Raw genomic sequence first — 23,590 nt, forward strand, 5'->3', positions numbered from 1 at the left:
TTCTCTAGTATTCTGCTATTCTAAGATATCACATTTTGAAGCCCATAGCCCAAATGAATTGATGTGATATTTTCATATCTTGCTTTCAACGTAAAAGGCTATATACAGTAGTCCCCTCTTATCTGTGGAGGATACATTCCATGACCTGCAGTGGATACTTGCAACCATGTACTGAACTCTATACTGTATATATTATGTGTTTTCCTACAAATAAATACTGGTGATAAAGCTTAATTTATAAATTAGGCACAGTAAGAGATTAATAACTAATAATAAAATAATTATAACAACATACCAGCACACTTTGGTGCCATTACTAAGTATAATAAAGGTTACCTGAACACAAGCACTGCAATATTGCGATAGTTGACCTGGTAACTGACGGCTACTAAGAGATGGTTACTAAGTGACTGAAGGCAGGTAGTATATACTGCGTGGAGATGTTGGACAAACCGATGATTCATATCCTGGGAAGTATGGAGTAGGATGGCACAACATTTCATCACGCTACTCAGAATGGTTTGCGATTTAAAACTCATGAATTGTTTACTTCTGGAATGTTTGATTTAATATTTTCAGACTGCAGTTGGCCACAGTTAACAGAAACGATGAGAAGTGAAACTGCAGGTAAGGGACGACTGTTGTATTTATGGAGAAATTAAATTTATCTTTCTGCAGTGAAGCCAATCTTTTACCAACTGATTTGTTTTAAAAAATTAGTTAACATTAGCTCAAACTAAAACATATTCCTTTAAAGAAACATAACTGGTACTTTATACTCATTGATTGTTAGGTTTTATGCCATCATTTAAGCCCTGGCTCTGCCACTTTATCAGTTTTCTGACTTTGGCAAATCATCTTCCTCTATAGGACTATTTCCTCGTCAACAATATGAGAGCTTTGGTTCCTTTCACTCTAACATGCTATAACTTACTTATGAAACATAGGTCTGTAATGATAATTGCAATTTGAAACAAATATATTTCTTAAAAATACATATGGTATCTTATTTAGGGCTGTAGGCTCAATGTGATATTCTAAAATTTTCAGTAACCATTTAAAATTGTTTCTTGAGATGCTTCTACTGAAACCAGTGATCTAACTTCCGAGGTGGAGATACCCTACCAAAGAATTGTCCAAAAGGTACAAAACAGAATATGTTAATACTCACGAAGTTCTTTAACACAGTCGCTGACAAGCTGTTGTTCCTTTTCTTCATAGGTAACAGTTTCTGTCTTTATGTGACAAGCCTTCAAGAAAAAAATCAGTATGTGACAATACCTTCTAGTGATTTTATAGAAATAACTACAAAAACCTTTAATTCTCATTTGAAGACTAAATTTCATCACTTACAAAGGAAAAAACCCAACAACCTGTTCATACATCTCTACCTGGCTCATCCCTGGCCTTGGCTAAAATGATCCTTGCTTAAGTAGGACTTCCTTGATGCCCATACTATACAAGTTCACAGAATATTGTGATTTTCTGAGATAGTTCTTATCACAGTTGTAACTACTTAGTTACTTGTGTAAACTCCACAAAATACATTTTCTATCCTGTAACTTTCACTATTGTACTGTCAACCTGCTACTATCCACTTTTCAGTGGGATCTAAGAACAATGGAAGGCAAGACAAATACAGCTCCTTGTCCATGACTCTCTAATTGGAATGCCAATAGCAAATCCTTACTTATGCCATATTTCACCTCAATAGTACCTGGACTTGAACTTTATAGCCTTTAAAGTAAAGGAAAATGGCAATTAGGTTGAACGTACCTTGGATCGAAGAGCCATATTCTCTTCTTCCAGTTCCTTGAGCTTTTCTTGCAGCATTTCCAACTGTAGCAACCCTTGAGATAAGCTAAAGGACTCATTGAACCGAAGAGGTGTAGAACAGCTGGAATCAGTTTCACTTTCTTCGGAAGCAATGGAGACGATTCGAAGTAACTCATCTTTCTTGGATAGCTCATGCTGCAGCTGATTAACCTGTCCATATAAAATGCTTGATTTTCATGTTCTTTATTTTGCATTATTTATAGCAATACAGCTTCTAATTCATGGAACAATTATTTTTCATCATAAAAGAAAATCACAAAATCAGCTGCTAGGTTTCACTGACTAACGCAACAAATACTAAAAAGAGAATAACAAACCCCAGATGCCTCCTAAGTTACAATTTTAGAGCACTAATTCAACAGTACACCTTTTTTTCTATCCTAGGTGAGAAGAAAAGCTAATTTTCTTATTGTATATATATGATAGGAATATAGGAGAAAAATTCACCTAAGATAATAATACATTGATAGTTGAAAACATGACAAAACTGAAGAACCTTCAAAGTATCAGAATAGATCCCTACTTCAAATTCTTATCATAAGGGCTTGTAATTTTAAGATGTATATCATTGTGTATGCCTTCCTAGGAGTACTGATTTAGTTCTAGGAACAAATAGTTTCAACCTAAAGGCTCAAATGTTATCATCCATAATGCATTCATAAAATACAAACGAAACCAGATAAAAATAACAAGTTACAGAAAATTTGAAATGTAACCATTCAAGTTAATAATAAATCAGTTCTCACTACAAACGTTTATTGCTATAGAATAAATGTATTTTCAAAGTTTCTTTTTACTTTCTTCCTTTGTTTGGTTTTTGAATAAAGATACCAACATATTTGGGTACCTATTTTTTAAAAATAAATTTCAGATAAGATCACACACAAAGTCTACACAAAAGGGTATGGATAGTTTTAATATCTAAGCAGGGTGCCACAGGTATTACAGGTACTTAATATAGACTTTAAGTTGACCAAGGTAGTTACGTGAGCTCTCCTCTGTACAATTAACATTTAATTTCTCTACTGATTAGTTTAATGGACACCAACAAAGTCAACAAGTACTGGTGTTATTTATCTATTGTCATCATTTCAGGGACACCTAGGAAAATAAATTTTCAATTTCATAAAACCTAATTATTTCATACTGCAGACATTTGATCAAAGGCTTACTTGATCAAAGGCTTGTCCCAGTTGCTCCTCCAGGGATTCATTCTGCTCAGATAAGACATGGTTCCGCTTTAAGAGAGCTTGTCCAATTCGAGCAGCGAGTTCCAGATCACGATCCCTCTGTTAAAATACCAAATACACCTTTTCTTTGAGTATAAACAAGATTAAATGGCAGTTCAGAAATTTTGTGGTCAGTTTTGGTAAAATCAAAAGCAATGTCCTAGAAAGCATCAAGATTCATTCATTCATTAAAATGAATAAACACAGGGTCTGGCACACACGTAGTGCTTTAAAATGTTGGTCAAATGGATGACCACCACTGTTCTAAATGCAAGAGGACATCTCTTTTCTTGATATCAAGTGAGATTTATTGATCATCCTAGTAAATTAAGAGTCTAGCAACCCAAACTTTAAACTTACAATTTTGGGCAATTGGAAAATCAACATAGTCTTTAAAAATGAGGATACGGTCTGTACAGTAAAAGCTCAACAAATATTTGTTGAATACAATTGTGTATCAAGCACAGTAATGATACAGAATTAGGTTTTTAAGATATGGATCAGGTAGGTATGTAAAAAAAGAGTTCCATTTCAGGCAAAGCTTATGTGCATTCAGCAGTTTAGAGGGAAGTGCAGCCAAGAGCTCTGTTGTCAACTGGTTGAAGAATGATGATATGCAATAAAACAGGAGATAAAAGACTGGAAATTTTGAGGCCACAGGATTCTGCCTAGAGTATAGAGAAGAAAGAAGTCTCAAGAAGCTGGTGGTAATGATGCAGGAAAGTCTGTAGAAAAGTCAAGCAATAGGCTTCCACCCAGAGTTATTATTTCTGGGCAGATAGTGATACTTCGCAAGGGCATAGGAATTCCATCTGTGTGGTAGTGGTGAAGACTGTATTCTGTAGGATAGAAAACTGTCAATATACATCTCACTGCCTTGTATATGATCTGCTTACAGTAATTATTATATAAATAAAATTAAGCTTCTATCCTTTCTCTCCATAGGCATATGAAGATGGAGGGATTATCTCCACATTTTTAAGGCTCATTTTAAATAATCGCTAAGTGGCATACATAGAAATCATTCTGGAGAGCTGGGGGGAGAGGGGAGAAGGACATGTTAAAGAAAGACTGTCTTCCATAAGATCAACTGAAACAGGTACAAAGGGAGATCTCTACTGATTGCCAACTAAAGGAGATATACTATACATATTAAAAATGCCAGAGACAAAGTGAGCTCAAATCATAGCCCAAACTAAAAGTAAAAAAGGGGAGATGCTCCAAACTGTAGGTATTGATTTGCAATGATAATGATACTGCTTTCTGAATGGGCAGCTCTGCTGTAGGGTAAGTAACAGCAGGCATTATTTTAAAATGATTTTTTTTTTTTTGAAGATTAATGCTTTTCTAGGAAGTGGAGGCAAGCCATCACCATTAAATAAATAATTAACTAAAAATCCTCTATAGCATTACAATAATAAACTTCAGGAAACATTCTACTTTGAAATGTCAGTTGTTCCAGTAGCAACAACCTTATACAAAATAACCCAGAGCACGTACAACATTTTCCATTTGATGTGCAAATTTGATAGATTCCAAATGATCCTCAAGTTTTACCTTTTTGTACTGGAGAAAGAAAAAATATTCCTACCTCTGCCAGGAGATGTGTAACCATGTCGATGTCATTGTAAGTTTTGGTCATCTGCTCCACCCTGTCTGTGCCTAGAACTAATATAGTTAAAAACAACTATTTATAGGCTTTAGCAATAATGGAAAAATTTAAATATTAATAAGAATTGAGAGATAACAACAATAAAAACCCCAGCCTTTTACAAAAAGTCATTCAGGAGAATAAAAATATATGTGAAAAAAAGAAATGTTTCATGTATTAGACACTCAAGAAATAGTCCAATCATTGCAAACAAAGTGTATATCATACAATAATTAAGAAAGCATCAAATGATCACAAGGCAGTCACATCTTGACTATCTCCTCCTCCCTTGGTAAGACAGGAAGTTTGGCCACTCACTTATGAGAATCTTGGCTGGGAGAATGGATTAAGTTAATGATTGCTTTACAGTCTAATCTAAATTAAAGTTACTAAGGGGTATTAGTGAGGGGTTATGCTGTTATAAAGGAATTTAATTGGAATTCTGCTGTGATTATCATAACCATCTATGATCATCTACCATGTGAGCTAATGTAAACAAGGAACAGGATTTGAAGGACTTTTTCTGGTTCTGTTATGAACCATAATTCCTTTAAGCTTAATTAAAAACCCTTTACCTGTATAAAATTCTTTCTCCTATCTAGGTCTCAGCTATAAAATAAATTGTATGCTACATTATTAGTCGTATAATTCAAGCCCTGTATTTCTGCACTTCACAAGTTCAGGAATTGTCAATGTATCTGGATAATTTAGTTCAAAAGAGAAGGGCAAATATGACTCCAATGATTCCAGTCACACTAAACAGTATCTTAAAGTTAATAATGCATAACAAAAGAGGGCTCTTTTGACTTTGAACATGATATGTTACTGCAGAACATAATTCTGTGTTTGACTTAGACTGTTTTATTATAACTAGTTTGCCTTGAAGTGTGAAAAGGACAGGGGCTTTGGAGTAGAAAAGCCGAATTCATAAATTTTAGTGAGCTGGAACAAGTCACTTAACCCTTCTGAGATTCAGATAATAAATATGGAGGTGATAACACATCTCATGAGGTTATTAAGAGGATCAAACATGATAATCTACTGAGCAATAAAGTATTCGGTAACTGCTACGTATCATATAACTGTTTATAGTTACTACTCCTTAAACAGAACTGGTAGGTATGAAATGATTCTGACTTTAAATTCTCTGAATTGGCAGTAATTCGTAGTTCCATAGTCCCATCTTAACACTTTAGGGTGCCCACGACTGAGTATGAAGGAATATCATTAGATATGTTTTACTTTTATCTGAGCTTTTTATTTTCTCCCTAGCACCACTGACTAAAATGAATCTGGGAATTACCTATAGCTTAATTATTAATAATAGCCTTATTCCTAGTTAAAAGTAAAACAAAGTGCTGGCTTGATGGTATGAGGAGATAACTAAAAAAGATTTAAACTGAAAATATAAAAACTTTTCTTAAAACCTAGAAATAAACATTTGTACTCCAAGAGAATTTATATTTACAAATAGAGAAACTAACAATGATTTAACCACAGTGATAAGGGAAACAGACTTTTGGGCCTAAGGAATAGACACAATATAATTTGGTAGCATAGCAGGAACAAAGGATTAAACAATTAAGGCAAATACTTACAGTGAATGGTCTCCTTTACTTCTGGTCTCAATAACAAAATTATGGAAAAAATATAAAATCAATATATCCATGCTCTAAACTAACTACAGAAAACCAGACAATGGTTGTAAACCCAAATGTAATATAGAGCAATGGCTCTTAAGTCCAGATTCTGATTTAATTAATTTCAGGGAGCCCTATGGTGCTGGTAGTATGTAGAAGATTTCCAGGTGTTGAAAATGACATGGAGCCAGGAATTAAAACCACCAATCTGGGGTTAACACCCAAAGCAAAAATCAGGCATCCTATAGGCTCAGTTAAAATCAGTTTTTATACAACTAGTTTAACAAACACATGACATGACCGACCAGAGTTAAAGATGAAGTGGCAGATTTAACTTGGAGTAAGACCAGTAAGTTAAGGATATAAAAAACAACTGTGAACCACAAGTCATATATGATGAAAGGGGAAGAAAAAAATGAAGGACACAGTAATACAGTAAAGAAATATTTAGAATAAAATATGTTTTAGTGAGGAGAAATGAAAATATATTTCCTATAAATGCTTACCATCTGTCACAGCGTAAAAATTTAAAGCTGAACCTTAAGAAGTTATCTAGTTTAGTGATCTCACTTTCTTGTATGAGCAATCTTCTCTGAGAGAAATTATGTGGCATGTTCAAGACCACGAAGAAAGCTATTAGTGGCAAAGCTGGGATTTTAGTATGGAGATGATAATAACGCTCATCTCACGAGGTCATTAGAAAAAACTCAGATGACGTAAGAGTCCAGTAATGAGCTCTTTCCACTGTGCTGCTGTTTCTACCGCAGCCCCACTAAGAACATAAAAAAGACCTTGTCTAATGAAATACCAGCATATACACCTGTGAATGCATGTTATATAATAAAACAACATAGATCTCAATTTTGCTTTTTAAAGTGTGAGCATATCTATAAATATCTATATTCAACAGAGCCTGGAAGGATATACATTAAAATGTTAGTAGTGGTTATCTCTGGGTAAGGATTATGGCTGATCTGTTTTCTTTTCAGTGTTTTGCCAATTTTCCATAAAGAACAAATGTTATTTTCCAAACAGAAAAAAAAAAACAACCCACAAAAACCCAGGAACCCTTGTTAAAAAGTTTCAAAAAGCAAAAATGAACTTTAAAATGCCTAAGTATTTGTTATGGCAAAGAAGTTAGATAGTGTAATCACAATTTTCAAATTCTTATGTCGAATGCGCAACCTAGATACTACCAATCCACAAAGGCTGGGCCTCTTCAATTGCACAGAAAGATGTCAGGCACAAAACAGAAAGGAACACAATGGATTTTTCTCTCTGCAGTGGAAACAGTTCTGTCTTCTCTTCCTTAACACAATACTCCTGATAAAGACATGCTGCTTGGAATGATTCCAAAAGTACTCAGGGCAAAACTCTTAAGTGTTTAAAGTCTTGGCATTTAGACATTGTAATTAAATGCTTCAAAAACCACAGACTAGTTCTTCACCATAATTCTGTAACCAGGAAGGTAGAGATAGCCAAGCAGGTTGTCTTTGTTAAAATCAATCCTATCAAAACCTATTTTCCCGTCAGTTTTCAGTTGTTGAAAATATGTTAAATGATACAGAAATTAGCAATGATCCTTGCTTATTTCCAGACATGGACTTTCCTAACTCTCTAAAAAAGTATTTATACATCAGGGAGATGATAGATATTTTTACAGAACAATTTTGCAACTTGTTTCCAGAGGTTGTTAATTAATGTTCAACATTTTTGGTGTAATGTTTGGAGAATCTAATGTTCCTGAAAATATGGGGTGAGAGTTTAACATACATAAGCACTTCACTAATCCTTACTTTATGTTCTATCCCTGCATAATTTCACATTAACTAGCTAAATCTCACATTATTTTCAGGATGGGAAACATCAATGATAATCCATTCTAATATCTGTCATTTACATGAGATGGTGCTTGATAGTTCTCTCATATGTCCCTTCTCAAGATCTAAAGTTTTTACCACAACTATTGAATTTCAAAAAGAATTCTCATCTTGCAGCACTCTCCAACTTTCTCACACCAAGACCAACAAAAACAACAACAAAATAGAAATGAAACACAAACAGTGCCCACATGGCACAGTAAAAGCTACAATAGCTCCTGACACCTACAGGCAGGTCTTGAGGTTTTAACCCTAAAGCAGTGACCACAGCCCTTGCTGCTACAATACAGCAAACATTTCTGCCTTCAAAATGACTGAGAGAAACTGATGATACACACCATCTAGGGCAGTCTTTCTCAACAGGATTCCAGGGGAGAATCAGGCCCTACAGACCATTTGAATGACAATTTTCTCAATTCTCCCAAGGATTGTACAAAGCTAGTACATGATGCATGGGTGATAAGGTAATCCATTGTATAAACGCTAAGTGTCTTAGGGTATATAGCTTAATTCTCTTGTAGAACTGAAGGAGAGAGCTTATCTAGGGGAAAAATAAATCGGCTAACCTCTATGACTGGGTTTATGGTTAATGTTTCCTGAACTTCATCAGTCATATGTCCTTTTCTGCCAGCACAGGTTAATAATTTTTGAGGGCAGAGCCTGAGGAAAAGTATACCTACCAATTAGAAGTAATAATTTCTATGACCATATTTATCTGCAAAATTATATACACTCTCCCCAATTCCTTAATTCTCCAATTAATGTCACTGTGAAATGGCCATTTGCTTTGGTTGGCAATGCTTTGTATCAGTGGTTCTCAAACTTGCGTGTGCATCAGTATCACCAGGAAGACTCTTTAAAACACAGACAGCTATGACTGTCTCACCCCTAGAGTTTCTAATTTTGTAGGTGGAGTAGGGGGCCCAAGAATGTGAATTTCTAACAATTTCTCAAGTGACATTGATTGCAGGGGTCCACATTTTGAGAACCACTGCCTAAAATAAAACTTACATAATCAATCATTTTCCGCCTCTTACGCCTTAGGAGGTAAAGGTGATCCTCTATTACCAAATAAAACCCCTTGAAAGAATCAGGTTTCTAACGTTAGCCTTTAAATGAACAAATGGTACAGTCTGTAACGTGTTCTGATTGCATGGCTCCCCCACAGCTCACTCTGGGACTCAGTCTTAATAAAATCAAGAAAACTCTGGGGTGGCCTGTTCTGCATGTAAAACACTTTTTGACTTTCTTAAACTTTACATGTGTGTGGCAGGGACTGGGATTGATTGATTGATTGCTTTTTTTTTTTTTTTTTTGCCCACTCATTGCTCTCCCAGTGTTCTATCTTAAAAGTAAACAATCTCTTTCTGGATTGGGTGACTTCAGAGAACTACCCACTCTCCCCCATTTCTTGTGAGATAGGCTCCGAAGCTCAAATGCTGGCTACGAATCCTTCCAAATCACTATCTTCTCACAGCTCTTTCAATTTCTTTGTGTTATACAAGAAAGAAAGTGCCTTTGCCAGTGCCACCTTTTTAACTAGGTGTTAAAATTCATTTTAATAAGCACAAATATCCACTGGCATGTGAGAGGTAGAGATATGCCCAAAGTAACCCAGGGAGCTGAGCTCTAGGACGATCTGCCAGGGTACACAGTAATTATTCAAAACCACAAATCTTGAAATCTCAGAGGGATAGAAAACTGTGGGAAAGGGTGAGAGAATGTTTTGTATCTTCCTTTTTAAACCTTGGTCAATTTCCTAAATAAAACAAATCATTTGGCTTTTACATTCATAAGATGCAAATTCATAATGAAGTTTATATGTGATTTAACTATTAACCCAAAGAATTAACACCTTTAAAAGAACAGTGGAATTTTAAGTACAGTGCAGAGGTAAATTATCAGTATAATCCTAGCTTATTTGCTTCATGATCTTAGGTATATCATATATAGTTCAATTTTCAAACTGTTGAAGTGAAAATAGTACCATTACACTAAAGAAATAGGATAGTTTTCCAGAACCCTGAAGTATGGGTCAGTATCATCCTATTAATCTCGTTTTAAATTGCTCCCTTGGACACTATCGTTTTATAAAAAGTCTTGAAAAGTATATTAGAATTTACCTTTTATTTTCTAGGCTTTTTACTTATAATTCATCCTAAAAGTTAACTCCATTAAATCATGATCTAAGACCACTTTCTAGCTATAGTTTTGCCACTCAGTAGCCGAGAGGACAAAGAACAAATAAACTAAAGGGCACTTTCTGTGACGCTTTGTCAAAATAATGACAAACTAAATTTATCCAGATGAAATTTCAGTTTGAAAGTTCTCAGCAATTTAGGCCGGGCACGGTGGCTCACGCCTGTAATCCCAGCACTCTGGGAGGCCGAGGCGAGCGGATCACAAGGTCAGGAGTTCGAGACCAGCCCAACCAACGTGGTGAAACCCCGTCTCTACTAAAAATACAAAAATTTGCCGGCACGGTGGTGCCCGCCTGTAATCCCAGCTACTCAGGAGGCTGAGGCAGGAGAATCGCTTGAACCCGGGGGGGCAGAGGTTGCAGTGAGGCGAGATCGTGCCACTGTACTCCAGCCTGGGCGACAGAGCAAGACTCCATCTCAAAAAAAAGAAAAGAAAAGAAAGTTCTCAGAAATTTAAACACTCAAAGAACAAAGGGAACTAGAAATAAGAAATACTGTTCCTTCTAAAAATGATTTTCCAGAAAAATCTCAAGCAAGCAAATTCTCAAACTAAAATGTCAAGAAAGCCTTTGGAGCCTTAATTTAACTTAATTTAGCTATTTAAAAGAAATATTAAGGACAAAAACACGATAGTATTTGGGCTTCTTGATATTTCAGTTTCTGAAATAATGTTTATACTTTTTTTGAGCAGTTAAGTTCTCAGAAACTACTAGAAATAAATTGTAGGAAACTAGTGCTAAAAGCAAGTTAATGATTACTATGAAAATGAGTATTTCACAGTAGACATTCTCCAGTAACAATCTGGCATTAAAACACCACAACACTCACTGGGCTTCTTGATGTTTCAGTTTCAGCTGAAACAATGTTTATAATTTTTTTGAGCAGTAATAAGTTCTAAGAAACGACTAGAAAAAAATTCTAGGAAACTAGTGCTGAAAACAAGTTAATGATTACTATGAAAATGAGTATTGCACAACAGTCATTCTCCAACGACAATCTGGCATTAAAACACTAAAGCACTCACTGGGAAAATGTCCAGGATCTGATGCAATCCCCTACTTAATTCTAATTAAAGGAATTTCACAAACATATCAGTATTGAACTCATAAGCTTTTATTATAAATTCTAACAGCTACTGTGCACACATTTTTTACCAAATGAATTTTTAGAAAAGTAATTTCAGCCTTAATGCTGATTTTTGGGATGAAATCAAATGCAAAAAGGTCTCCACACTTCAAAGTTTAAAAATTCCTTTGTCTTTTCTAACAGCTTGGTGTAAAACAGACCTATTTTCAGAACAAATCTGGCTCAGTCTCTCACTTAGGAATCCTTAAATAATGAAGATTACTATATAGTGCATATTTATTTCTGGTATTATTAAAACTACTTATGTACCTAAGAACTATGCTTAGTTATGCTGACATAATTCTTGTGACTGTGTTTACTAAAGATATTAATAAAGATAAAAGTCAAAAGCTGATAGCTTAGGATAACAAACTACTGGGATAATAAATGTTGACAGTTATAAAGGAATATTAAAATTTTAAATCACTTCGCTTTTTAAAAAGTTCCCTTTTCTACTCAGTCTGAGGAAAATATCAAGTAATGAAAACGTCTAAGTATGTCTGCAACACTGGACACCAAGAGTCATAAGGATGACAAACTTTCTGCCTTCAGACATAAGACAGAATTATCTCTTCCTGTGAAATCAGTTCAAATTAAAGTAGGTATACACTGAACAACAACTACTAAACATCAATGCTTTAAAAATCAATACCAAGATACCCATGATCATTACTTCAATGCACAAACTAAAAGAGTAAAAAAATACTCACTCATATAACGGAAAGTCTCTTCAGCAAGGACTGGAGAGAGAGCATCAGATGCATGTTGCTGCTGGTGTGGAGACTGAGTCCAGTCTTGATTTTCATATAGAAAGAGAGTGTCTACTTTTAGCCTATACTGTGGTAGTTGTTCTTCTAGCAGACTCACCAGCTCAACTTCAGGGAGATCCTCATTGGAGCAGACATCTAAAGAGGAGAGTCTATGTAAATGAATCCAATATATTTCAACTTTTACTAGGCTACAGAGAAAATTGATGAAAATTAGTTTTTCTAAAGTAGGACAACCAAAGAAATATTAGACAAGATCATTTCTCCACTGATTTTTATTAGTATATCCTAGTAGTATAGTTTTTTTTCTCCAGATTTTTTTTTCTTTTAGTAAGAGAACTTCTAAAGTAAAAATGACGGCATACATTTTTTGACAGTAATTTTTAAAAAGTATTTCCAATTGACACAAAATAATTGGATATATTTATGGGGTACATGTGATATTTTGACACCTGTATACAATGTATAATGATCAAATCAAGGTAATTAGCACATTCCTTACTTCAAGCATTTATCATTTCTTTCCACTGAGGACATTCAAAATCCTTTTATCTATTTGAAAATATACAACAAATTATTACCAACTATAGCCACCCTATGGTGCTAAAGAACACCAGAACTTATTCCACCTATCCAGCTGTAATTTTGTATCTGTTAACTAACATCTCCTGATCCCTCCTTCCCGCTATCCTTCCTAGCTTCTAGTAACCACTATTCTACTCTCTACTTCTAGGAGATCAACTTTGTCAGCTTCCACATGAGTGAGAACATGCAGATACCACAAATCTGAATTACATACTATCTAAATATATTGCTTAGTGACTATAACTATGCTTTCTTTAATTTTTAATTTTTTAATTTTTAAAAGTTTTTATTTTAGGTTCAGGGGTCCATGTGCAGGTTTGTTATGTAGGTAAATTTGTGTCACAGGGGTTTGGTGTACAGATTATTTCATCACCCAGGTACTAGGCCTAGTAACCCAACAGTTATTTTTTCTGATCCTCTCCCTCTTCCCATGCTCATCCCTCACATACGCCCGTCTATCGTTCCTGTCTTTATAACTAGGCTTTTAAAGTTTAGAATTAATTTGTAGAAATTTCATATTTTCTCCCTATCAATCTATTTAGTACTGTTAAGAGGTCTGTGTCTCTGAAGCAGTAGCAGCCTGCTTAATTTTAAAAGGTATTTTTAATTGACACAAAATAATTGGATATATACTTTTTAAAAATAAAGTGAAAGAGGTCTGATCTCAACTTACATGCTTTGGGGGAAAAGCAATACAAAGCAACCAGCAGAAAATAGTTCCAAAGGGATAAAATGATATGCTCTGTAATAACAAAATTTGAATTCTGTGGAGGATTCTTCAAAATCTGGAAAAATTACATTTTAGTATATTCTCACAGTCACTAAAATTTTTTAAAAAATGCATTAAATTTTACTGAGCACTGGCACTGAAATAAGTACTTTATCATTTTTATTTTAAAGAAGCGGTACATCTAAATCCCAAAACATGTGAGGTGAAGAAAATCGGACAGGGGAGGGGAAAAAAAAGTTTCCTCCAAAAAAATCTTCCCTATCCTTCACATAATATAAATTTACTATGGTCTAGTGATAGTCCTGGTCTGAGTCCTGACTCTGCATATACCACAATGTGACACTGGGTAAGTTGCCTAAACTCTAACCCTCAGTTTCCTCATCTGTAAAATGGAGAAGGTACTTACCTCCTAGGTTATATGAATTAAATGAAACAAATGCATGAAAAATACTTGTATTTAGCACAATGCCTTGCAAACTGTGGAGGCACTCTATCAATGTCTGCTTTTTTTTTTTTTTTTTTTAAGAGAAGTAAAGTTTATTACATTTGAAAAAATACAGCAGGCATCTCAAAAGTTTACTCATTAAATATAGTTTAATTCTTACAAATCTCCTTTTGAAAACGCAATTCATATATGCTGCAACCTCAGAAGTTTGAATTTGAAATGAAATATGAAGTTAGTAGTCAGAGAAGTCACATCAGAGTGCTTTGTCAAATATCCAAACAAATCAGCATACACCAAAGTGACTCTAAATATATCCAACTGAATGCAGAAAAATACATTACCATTTGAGGCAGACCATGCTAAAATATAATTTACAATGATTAGTTTGCATTTAAGATGGTTAGCCAATGAAATGTAGGTTAAGTTAAATATCGTAATATTTGTTCAGTCTCTTTGTACTAAACATTAGTTCATCTGAAAAGTAAGTTCAGAAAAAGCAAATAACCTGATCTCTTTATGCTTATCATTTTCTCACTGTCATCTTAAATGCAAGCAAATCAATACAGCATCAAGATTTTTTACATAATTAAAATGAACACTAATGACTTGTGAAGGTAGACTGTGTACCATGTAGTATTTAATAGATGAGCTTGCAATGACCATCAACTCAATTTTTTAAATAACACCATGATTCACAAGCCAAAATAAACATTTGATTAAAAAATTCAGCTATTCAAAATAACTCAGTTGTCCTTTTTCTCTTTGAGATTGGGAAGGGTTGGGTCTTTAAAAACCTGAAGAGGGGCCGGGCGCGGTGGCTCACGCCTGTAATCCCAACACTTTGGGAGGCTGAGGCGGGCGGATCACGAGGTCAGAAGATCGAGACCATCCTGGCTAACACAGTGAAACCCTGTCTCTACGAAAAATAAAAAAAAAAAAAAATTAGCCGGGCGTGGTGGCGGGCGCCTGTAGTCCCAGCTACTAGGGAGGCTGAGGCAGGAGAATGGTGTGAACCCGGGAGGCGGAGCTTGCAGTGAGCCGAGATTGTGCCACTGCACTTCAGCCTGGGTGACAGAGTGAGACTCTGTCTCAAAAAAAAAAAAAAAAAACCTGAAGAGGAATTGGTAAGAGGAAAAAAATCCTCAATGCTTTAAAAAAGCTCAACTGGTTAGAAGTCCATACAACTACTATGCTGGCATGGACACAGATGTTTTCTGTCACAGAACCATTCACTGTCCCATAAAAGTAGTTCCTCCAAGCCAACTATATAAAGATGTAAATCAGCTCACCCATGATTGAAACGGAAATAATCCTTCAAAATAGACACCTCACCCAAAAAGATCTTTTAAATCATTGCTAGCTGAACTGCTATTGGTCATGGCAGTTGGTGGCTATGCAAAGTTCTGTGGGTTGAAGAAAGGATTACCCTATGTACCAAAGGCAGATTGTCCTATCATGTTCATCTGTGTTCCCATTACTGAACTGCCCGTAGCTGGAGAACCTTGAGAAGGTACAAACTGATTAAGCCACGGATTTGGTTTCTGTTGTGATAATTGGTTCATGCTAACTTCGGGTTTCTGAGGGCCAAAGAGATTATTAAGGGCAGACATATCTGTGGGTCTTTGTTGGGTCGGCTTCGCACCAGCAGGAGGAACATTCAAAGCACTGAAGTTTGGCAAAGTGGGAGGTGTTCCAGAGTCATTTTGGTCACTCCCAACCGTGCTTGGACTACTGTAGAAGTTCTGGTTTGTAGTAACGGGCATGTTGAATCCTGAAGTCTGAAAGCCCATATTGGCATTTAGGCCATTTGTCAAATTTCTCTTTGTATTATCAACTGGTGTAGAAAACATCATGCCAATGCCCATGGAAGGAACAGAAGTGAACGTACTTGAAGCAGAAGGTTTAGGGGTACTAACAGAAAGGCTAGTCAAAGATGACATATTATCCATCAATGTGTCTGTCAAGTCCTTAGTCTGTTTAACAGCAGCAATAGGTGTGTACACTTGGGGTTTAAGAGGCTGCTGGCTTTTCAACTTCTATGCCTGCTCTTGTTCTCTTGCTAATTTTTGTTTTTCTTCAAGTGTAAGTGATGCTCTTTTATGTTTATTCTGAAACCCATCCTCTTTATTTTCGGAATCACTGCCAGTCAGAAGGTCTGCTCCAATGTGGTTAAAAACCTTGTCAATTTGCTGATTCCCAATATTTGTAACTTTTGTCTCCTCAGAAACATTCATTTCATTTCCTATGTCCAAAGATTTCTGTTGTTCTTGCATTATGTGAAGTTGCTCCAGCTTAGTCTTATGTTCAGACTCCAATCTATTCAGCATCTCTTTTATGATGGAAATGAAAGAATTGAACTGGTTAAGATTGTTTTCAATACTCAGGGGAATAAGATGAGGCAATACTTTTCCAGTCAGCTGCTCTTTGGTGATTCCCAACTTATGAGTAAAAGTACATTAGTAAATGCCTAAAATACCCATGAGGACTGCAGACTCTTTGGATGGAATTTGTTCTAAGAAGGGTAGGATATCATCAAGTACAAACCACTTATCCAAGTATTCCAAAATCTTTCCTAAGCACACTAATGAATTTACAGGAAAAGCAAGGGAAGACGTTTGTAGACAGACATTTTTAATTCTTGGTATCAAAGTATGTTTCATGATGGGTAGTCTATAAGATTTGCAAAGGTTGGAATGATGTTTAGACAGAGCTCCTGGTACTGAATGGAAGGAGCTTCTAGTGCTCTGTAAACCATGGGTAGAACACTGTTCTTTATCTCATTGGGAGGGGTTTTGGTTAGTAGCAAATCCATTTTTTGTAGGAAAATTAACAAAATCTGGATTGGCTCCTGCTGCTTAAACACAGGGCCAAGTTCAGGTGGAATTAATTTGACATATTCTTCTTTGGTGCATTCCTCAACGATCAGCAGAACACTGGGCAAAACAAAAGGTACCATGTCAGGGTTTACAAATTCTGAAGTCAAGTCAAAATTCTCTGCACAATGACATGCTTGGCAGTAGAACCTTTGGCAGTCCGTTGAAAAACTGTGATTTCTGAAGATTATCTCTTTGGAATAAGGTATCAAAATACTGCAGTGTTACTGCACCAACATCATCAAAGAAGGGAATCTTTGTCATTTGATCTGCATCTGGTCTTACAGTTGGAGTTACATTTAACAGTAGCCTTACATGTTCACGAACTTCCTCAGTTATATTTGTAAGTAAACTAGATCCTAAATAACTCAACTGATCCAACTGCCTACTGAAACTCTTATAAATATCTTGCTTATTGACTTCAAATATATGTTTCCTTTTATTAAATACAGCATACATAACAGTTCCTAAAGAATATATATCACTGGCTGTTTCACAGCTCACATAAAGTATGTATTCAGGAGCCAAATATTCAGGATTTGGAAGACACAATGAAGGTAAATTTGGGTCCCATTCTTTACAAGGAAATTTAGGCTCTTGTTCAGAAGGATTGGTTGATGATACACAAAAATCAAAACCCATTATTTTCCAAGCTCCACTTTTATTCAAAATTGTATTTTCAGGAGTAATATTTCCATGTACCATTTTCACACTGCTATGCAAGAATGACAATCCTTTAGAAACCTGAAGCAAACCACATTTGGTTTCTACATCATAAAGTTTATAATCCTTAATGTCTGGAGATATAGGGAAAGGGAGATTTTCCCAGTTACCAAGAACACTGGCTAAACTGGCAAAAAACTGGTTCTGTACAAAATGCCAAGCAATCCCTGGATTCTTCTAAAGGATGCTGGACAGTAAGAAGTCGAGGGTGTTGAGGTCAAGTGTTGGACTCCTCATTTTAGAGAATCAATGATTTGATGCTTTTCAAATTTTTGACATTTGTCAATCATTTTTTATCAAAGACAAAAAACAGCCACTGCTTTGTTGACTTTTTTGTGCCATTAAAAATCTTCCAAGCTAGCCCACTGCCACCACTGGCAATGTGTCGACCAACATCAAATTCTCTAGTGACAGGATTTCCCATTACAGTACTAGTGACATCAGTTGTTACTTCTGTAACAGTACTCTTCAATTTATTAAGCATGGACTCCATGGCTGCAATATTGGGTAGTTATAGTTACCTTTTCCCTCTCCTTCCAGGAGGGGCAGAACTGGGCCTCTTTTTCCCCGCCCCCCTAAACACAGGCTCTTCCTGCTCTGCCTTCGCACCTGGCAGCTGCCTCCTGCTTACTCCATGGCCTCCACCTGCCCCCGCGGGCACAAACACCGCCTGAGCTAGAGGAGGGAAAGGGATAGGGAGGGGAGGGACTGGGGACGAAGACTAAGGGAGGGGGAAAAAGACTGAAAGACCTATTGTCAGCTATTTTTATTACTGTATTACTATTGAGTTTTTACACCTAGAGATCAAATCAAGACTGCTAAAATAAGGTTGCTATAGTATCTAAATAATTACAGAGTATTAAAGGTAGAAGACACTTTCAGAAACCATCCAATCCTGCCTCCTAGATAAGGAAACTGAGACTTAAAGATGGGTAACTTGCCGAGGACACTAGAACCACCAGACTTGGGTCTCGACTTCCTATCCAGCACTGTACCGATTCTTGTTGCTATCTGCCATTTACAGGACAAAGGCTGACAACTTGTCCTAGAAAGCAAGTTCCTACACATCATGTCTCCAACATACAGTATTAGTCCTACATATCTCCTAATTCCTCCAGGTGTCTAATCTACTTATTGTCCTATTTTTCATTCTTAATATTAGAAAGATCATGGGTTTTGGCATCAGACATAGCTTCTGAATCTGACTCCTCTACTAATTGTTAGACACATGATTTATCCTTTCAGAGCCTTAATTTCTCTCATTTGTAAAATAAAGATCATTTATCACACACAACAGTAGTAAGAAGTAACTAAAATAAACAATTAAGGCATCCAGGGTATCTGGCAGATCATAGGTACTCACTGAATACTATTTACATCACTACTTTCTCACTTGCACACCTACAACACCACCTCCCCCATCTCTGAACAAACTGAGCTTTTGTGTTTTTATGTATCTGCCACTATCTTCCTGTTCCCAGTACTGCCCATCATTTAACACCTCCCAAACTTAGCTGTTTACAAAAAAGGAGAGTTATTTCTGTTAACATGCTTAAAATACTAGGGCTTAAAATAGAGAAAGTACAGGATGTCATATCAACCCTCTCACTTTTAAAGAGATATGGTATTTCCTTTGTGGGTAGTATAATGAAACATGCTCTAGCTCTGGCAAAGAACAACAAAGTACTGGTTAAGAAAACAAATCCTTAAGAGAGTAAATTCCTATGACTTGACCTTGACTTCACAATGACATTTTAATAAGTTTAATACAAGGAGGCTGGCAATATCAGACATCCCTATTCACCCAGAAGGAGAAGCAGTGGCTTGATCACCACAATGAGATAGAGAGGAGGCAGATTTAAAACCTTAAATATGGTTCTAAATAAGCTCTCAATCCTTACAGATCTCTTAAATAGGAGACCTGAACATATATCCAAATTCTATTATTACAAGTTCCATGTGATTATCCAAATTTTTCCTGCCACACATATATTACATAGAGATTGTCATTTTAATACTCAGAAGAGAAGTTGACTATAAATACATGCAGAGCTAAAAACAGACTATTAGGTATTCAACGGTATAGTGGAAATGAAGAACAAAAGTGACATTCATTACAAGAGATACTAGTCCCTAGTATCCCTTCTAGACTAGAATAATTCCCTACTTCCAAAATGTAATATTAAAAATGAGTGTACAATCCAGGCTTAGTAGATTAAGCTAAATATTCTTTAGACTAGCTCTTCCACCTTGCTTCCATAGTCTGATAATGTTCCACTTATTACTCTTGCCCAGGCTTGACAACTCCTTCTCTACCATTTTATCCTCCAAATGTCTCTTCCATATGTCCATTTTTTCCCAGTCATGCCTACCGGTAAGAGAATTAAATCAGTGCTAGAATCAAGCATACTAGAGCATGGTCTAGAGTATGATCTGTAGACCTACAGATGAAAAACAAGCCTCAAAGGGTTAACCTTATCAGCAAATAACTTAAAGTATTGCCAAAATAAATTTTAACACTTTTCCAAGGAAGACAACAAAACCTAAACACCTAACAATGTAACATTCATAATATTCACCAGTCCATACAAAATTACTAGATATGCAAAAATAAACAAAATGTAATCCATAACCAGGAGAGAAATGAGTCAACAGAAACAGACCCGTCATGACAGAAATAACAGAATTAATAAGCAGCAATTTAAACACAGCTATTTTTAATATGCTCAAAGATTTAAGGGGAAAATAAGAACGTAATGGAAAGAGAAATAGAAGATATGCCTGCATTTTAAAAACCCAAATAGAACTAGAGTACAGTATCTAAAATGAAAGACTCACTAGATAAGATAAACAGATTAGATATTCTCCAGAAGAAAAGAACAGTAAACTTGAAGGTATAGCAATAGAAATTATCTAAAATGAAGCACAGAGAAAAAAAGACTGGGGGGAGAAAACTGAACAGAACATCAGTGGCTGTGTCATATCAAGCAGTCTGCAGTCCCAGAAGAAAAAAGAGGCAGGAACAGAAAAAATGCTTGAAAAAACGGTGGCCAAAGTCTTCCAAGTTGAATTAAAACAGTAAGTCTATAGTTCAAAGAATCCCAACTCCATGCAGGATAAATACAAAGAAAACCACATCAAAGCAAAATTGCTAAAAACCAGTGATAAAGAAGAAAATCCTAAAAGCAGAGAGATAGGAAAAAAAGAACATTACATTTAAGGGAACAAACAGTGAATGCAAACTATTCATTTCAAGATAGATGACAACGGAACAGCACCATTAAAACCCATGGACAAAAAGCCAATTTAGAATCATGTGCCAGTGAAAAACATCTTTCAAAAAAGGTGAAACAGGCCAGGCATGGTAGCTCACTCCTGTAATCCCAGCACTTTGGGAGGTCAAGGTGAAAGGACTGCTTGAGCCCAGGAGTTCAAGACCAGGTTGGCAACATAGTGAAACCCTGACTCTACATTAAAAAAAAAAAAAGGAAGAAGTAAAAATTAGCTGGGTTTGCGTATGCCTGTGGTCCAAGCTACTCAGAAGGCTGAGATGGGAGGATCACTTGAGCCCAAGAGGTTCACGCTGGAGTCACTGTACTCCAGCCTGGGGAACAGAATGAGATCCTTTCTCAAAAAAAAGTAATTTTATTTTTCACACAAGCAGAAAACTATGGCTATTCATTGCCAGCTAACCCATATCCCAGGAAATGTTAAAGTTATACAGGCAAAAAGGATATGGAATGGGAACTTCATTCAACAAAAGAAATAATAGAATGCTAAATCTGTGGGTAATACATAGGCCTTTTATTTTCATAATTTATTTAATTCATAATTAGCAATTTAAAGCAAAAGTAATAATGTATTATGTATATAACATATGTAGATGTAAAAGGCACAGTAATAATAATATGTAGAATGGTAGGGGAAATGGAAGAATACTGTTTTAAGAGTGTCACTTTATTAAATATAATGTTATTTGAAGATGGGCTTTGATAAGTTAAAGGTATGTATTGCAACCTGGAGCAAGCACTGAGAAAAATAAGAGGTATAGCTAATATGTCAACAGTAGAATTAAAATAAAAAAAGTTTAAAAAAAGAAAATGAGAAAAAAACGGAAGATGGAACAAATAGAAAAAGAAAAAAGGAGTACAGTAGACTCAACTAAAGTGATAATTACATTAAAATTAAATGGTCCAAATACTGCAAATAGAAAGTACAGATGATCAGACTGGATTTTCTTTTTAGAAAAGACCCCATTATAAGTTATCTGTGGAGATGCCTTTTAAATATAAAGATTCAGATGAGTTTAAAAAGTAAAAACATGAAAAATAAGATGATACCAATTCCACACAAACTTTTTCCAAACACAGAGGAAGGCATACTTCACAACTCATTTTACAAGGCCAGTATTACCTCAATATCAAAATAAAGCGAAGACATTGCAAAAAAAAAAAAAAAGAAAAAAGAAAAAAGTACAAACCAATAACCCTTATTAATGGGACTAGGAAGGACACAGACACACACACACATATACACACACTCCCTAACAAAACACTAGGAAATATAACCTGTCATATATAAAAAAGATAATATATCATAACCAAGTAGTTTTTTCCAGGAATGCAAGTCTGGTTTAAAATTCAAAACTAAACCAACAGAATTCACCACACTAATAGACAAAGGAAGAAAAACCACATGAACATTTCAACAGAGGCAAAATAGGTATTTGACAAACTTCATGCTAAAAACTTCTCAGCCAACTTGGAAGAGAAGGATATCTTCTCAATTTAATATAGGGTATTCTCAAGAGACTTAATGGTCAAATACTGTAACTTTTCTCCTCAGATTGGAAATACGTCAAGGATGTTTCCTCTTACCATTTTTATTCAACAATATACTGAGATCATGTCTCATTCAATAAGGCAAGAAAAATAAATAAAAGGCATCCAGATTGAAAAGCAATATGTAAAATTGTCTCCATTTGCAGACATTATGGTGTATGTAGAAAACTCTAAGAAATCTACCAAAAAGTTACTAAAACTAGCAGGTTAAGTGAAGTTGCAGAATACACGGTCAACATTAAAAAAACAATTTCATTTCTATATAGTAGTAACACACAGTAGGAGAATGAAATTAAATAAACAGTGCCATTTAAAAAAATACTTAAGACTAAATTTAACAAAATATGTGCAAGACTTATACAATAAAAACTATAAAATACTGGTAAGAGAAATTAAAGAGGACCTAAGTAAATGGAGATATATATCAAGTTTATGGATTAGGAGACTCACTATTCTTAAATTATCAATTCTCTACAGAGTCTACATAATTCCATTCAAAATTCCAGCATTCTTTTTTGGGAGAAAATGACAAGCTGGTTATTATTATTAGGGACAGGGTCTCTCATTCTGTTGTTCAGGCTGGAGTGCAATGGCACAATCATAGCTCACTGCAGCCTTAATCTCCTGGGCTCAAGTTATCCTCCTGCCTCAGCTTCCCTAGTAGCTGGGACTACAGGTGCATGCCACCACGCCCAGCTGTTTTTATTTTTTGTAGAGATGGGGTCTCACTATGTTGCCCAGGCTGGTCTTGAACTCCTCGGCTCAAGTGTTGACAACCAGATTATACAATTTATATAAAAATGTGAAAAATCTTAAATGGCCAAAATAATTTTTGAAAAAGAGTAAAGTTGGAGAATTTATATTATCTGATTTCAAGATTTACTATAGAATTACAGCAAATAAGACAATGTGGTATTTCTGTAAAGATAGACTTAGGGATTAAAGGAACAGGATAGAGTTCAGAAATAGAACCATACATATATGACAATGAAATTATCAAGGTATTTCAATAAGGGTAAAGAGACCATTTTTAACAAATGGTAAAGAAACAATGAAATATCCAA

General features: G+C 35.4%; 1 protein-coding gene and 1 pseudogene across 3 annotated transcripts in view; both read right to left on the minus strand.

Moving 5' to 3' along the window:
- TRAK2 (trafficking kinesin protein 2) overlaps positions 1–23,590 on the minus strand; it is a 75,235-nt gene that overhangs the window by 19,079 nt on the left and 32,566 nt on the right. For all 3 annotated transcript variants that reach the window (XM_024242998.3, XM_054548767.2, NM_001133492.1), the window contains 5 exon segments: positions 12,273–12,467; positions 4,657–4,733; positions 3,009–3,125; positions 1,777–1,986; positions 1,172–1,250 (listed from right to left, as the gene is read on the minus strand). In XM_024242998.3, the coding sequence (XP_024098766.2) occupies positions 1,172–1,250; positions 1,777–1,986; positions 3,009–3,125; positions 4,657–4,733; positions 12,273–12,467 (678 nt within the window).
- LOC129058099 (SCY1-like protein 2) lies at positions 15,095–22,012 on the minus strand (annotated as a pseudogene).

Source organism: Pongo abelii, chromosome 11, assembly GCF_028885655.2.
Source record: "Pongo abelii isolate AG06213 chromosome 11, NHGRI_mPonAbe1-v2.0_pri, whole genome shotgun sequence".
In the NCBI taxonomy this organism is placed as follows: Eukaryota; Metazoa; Chordata; class Mammalia; order Primates; family Hominidae; genus Pongo; species Pongo abelii.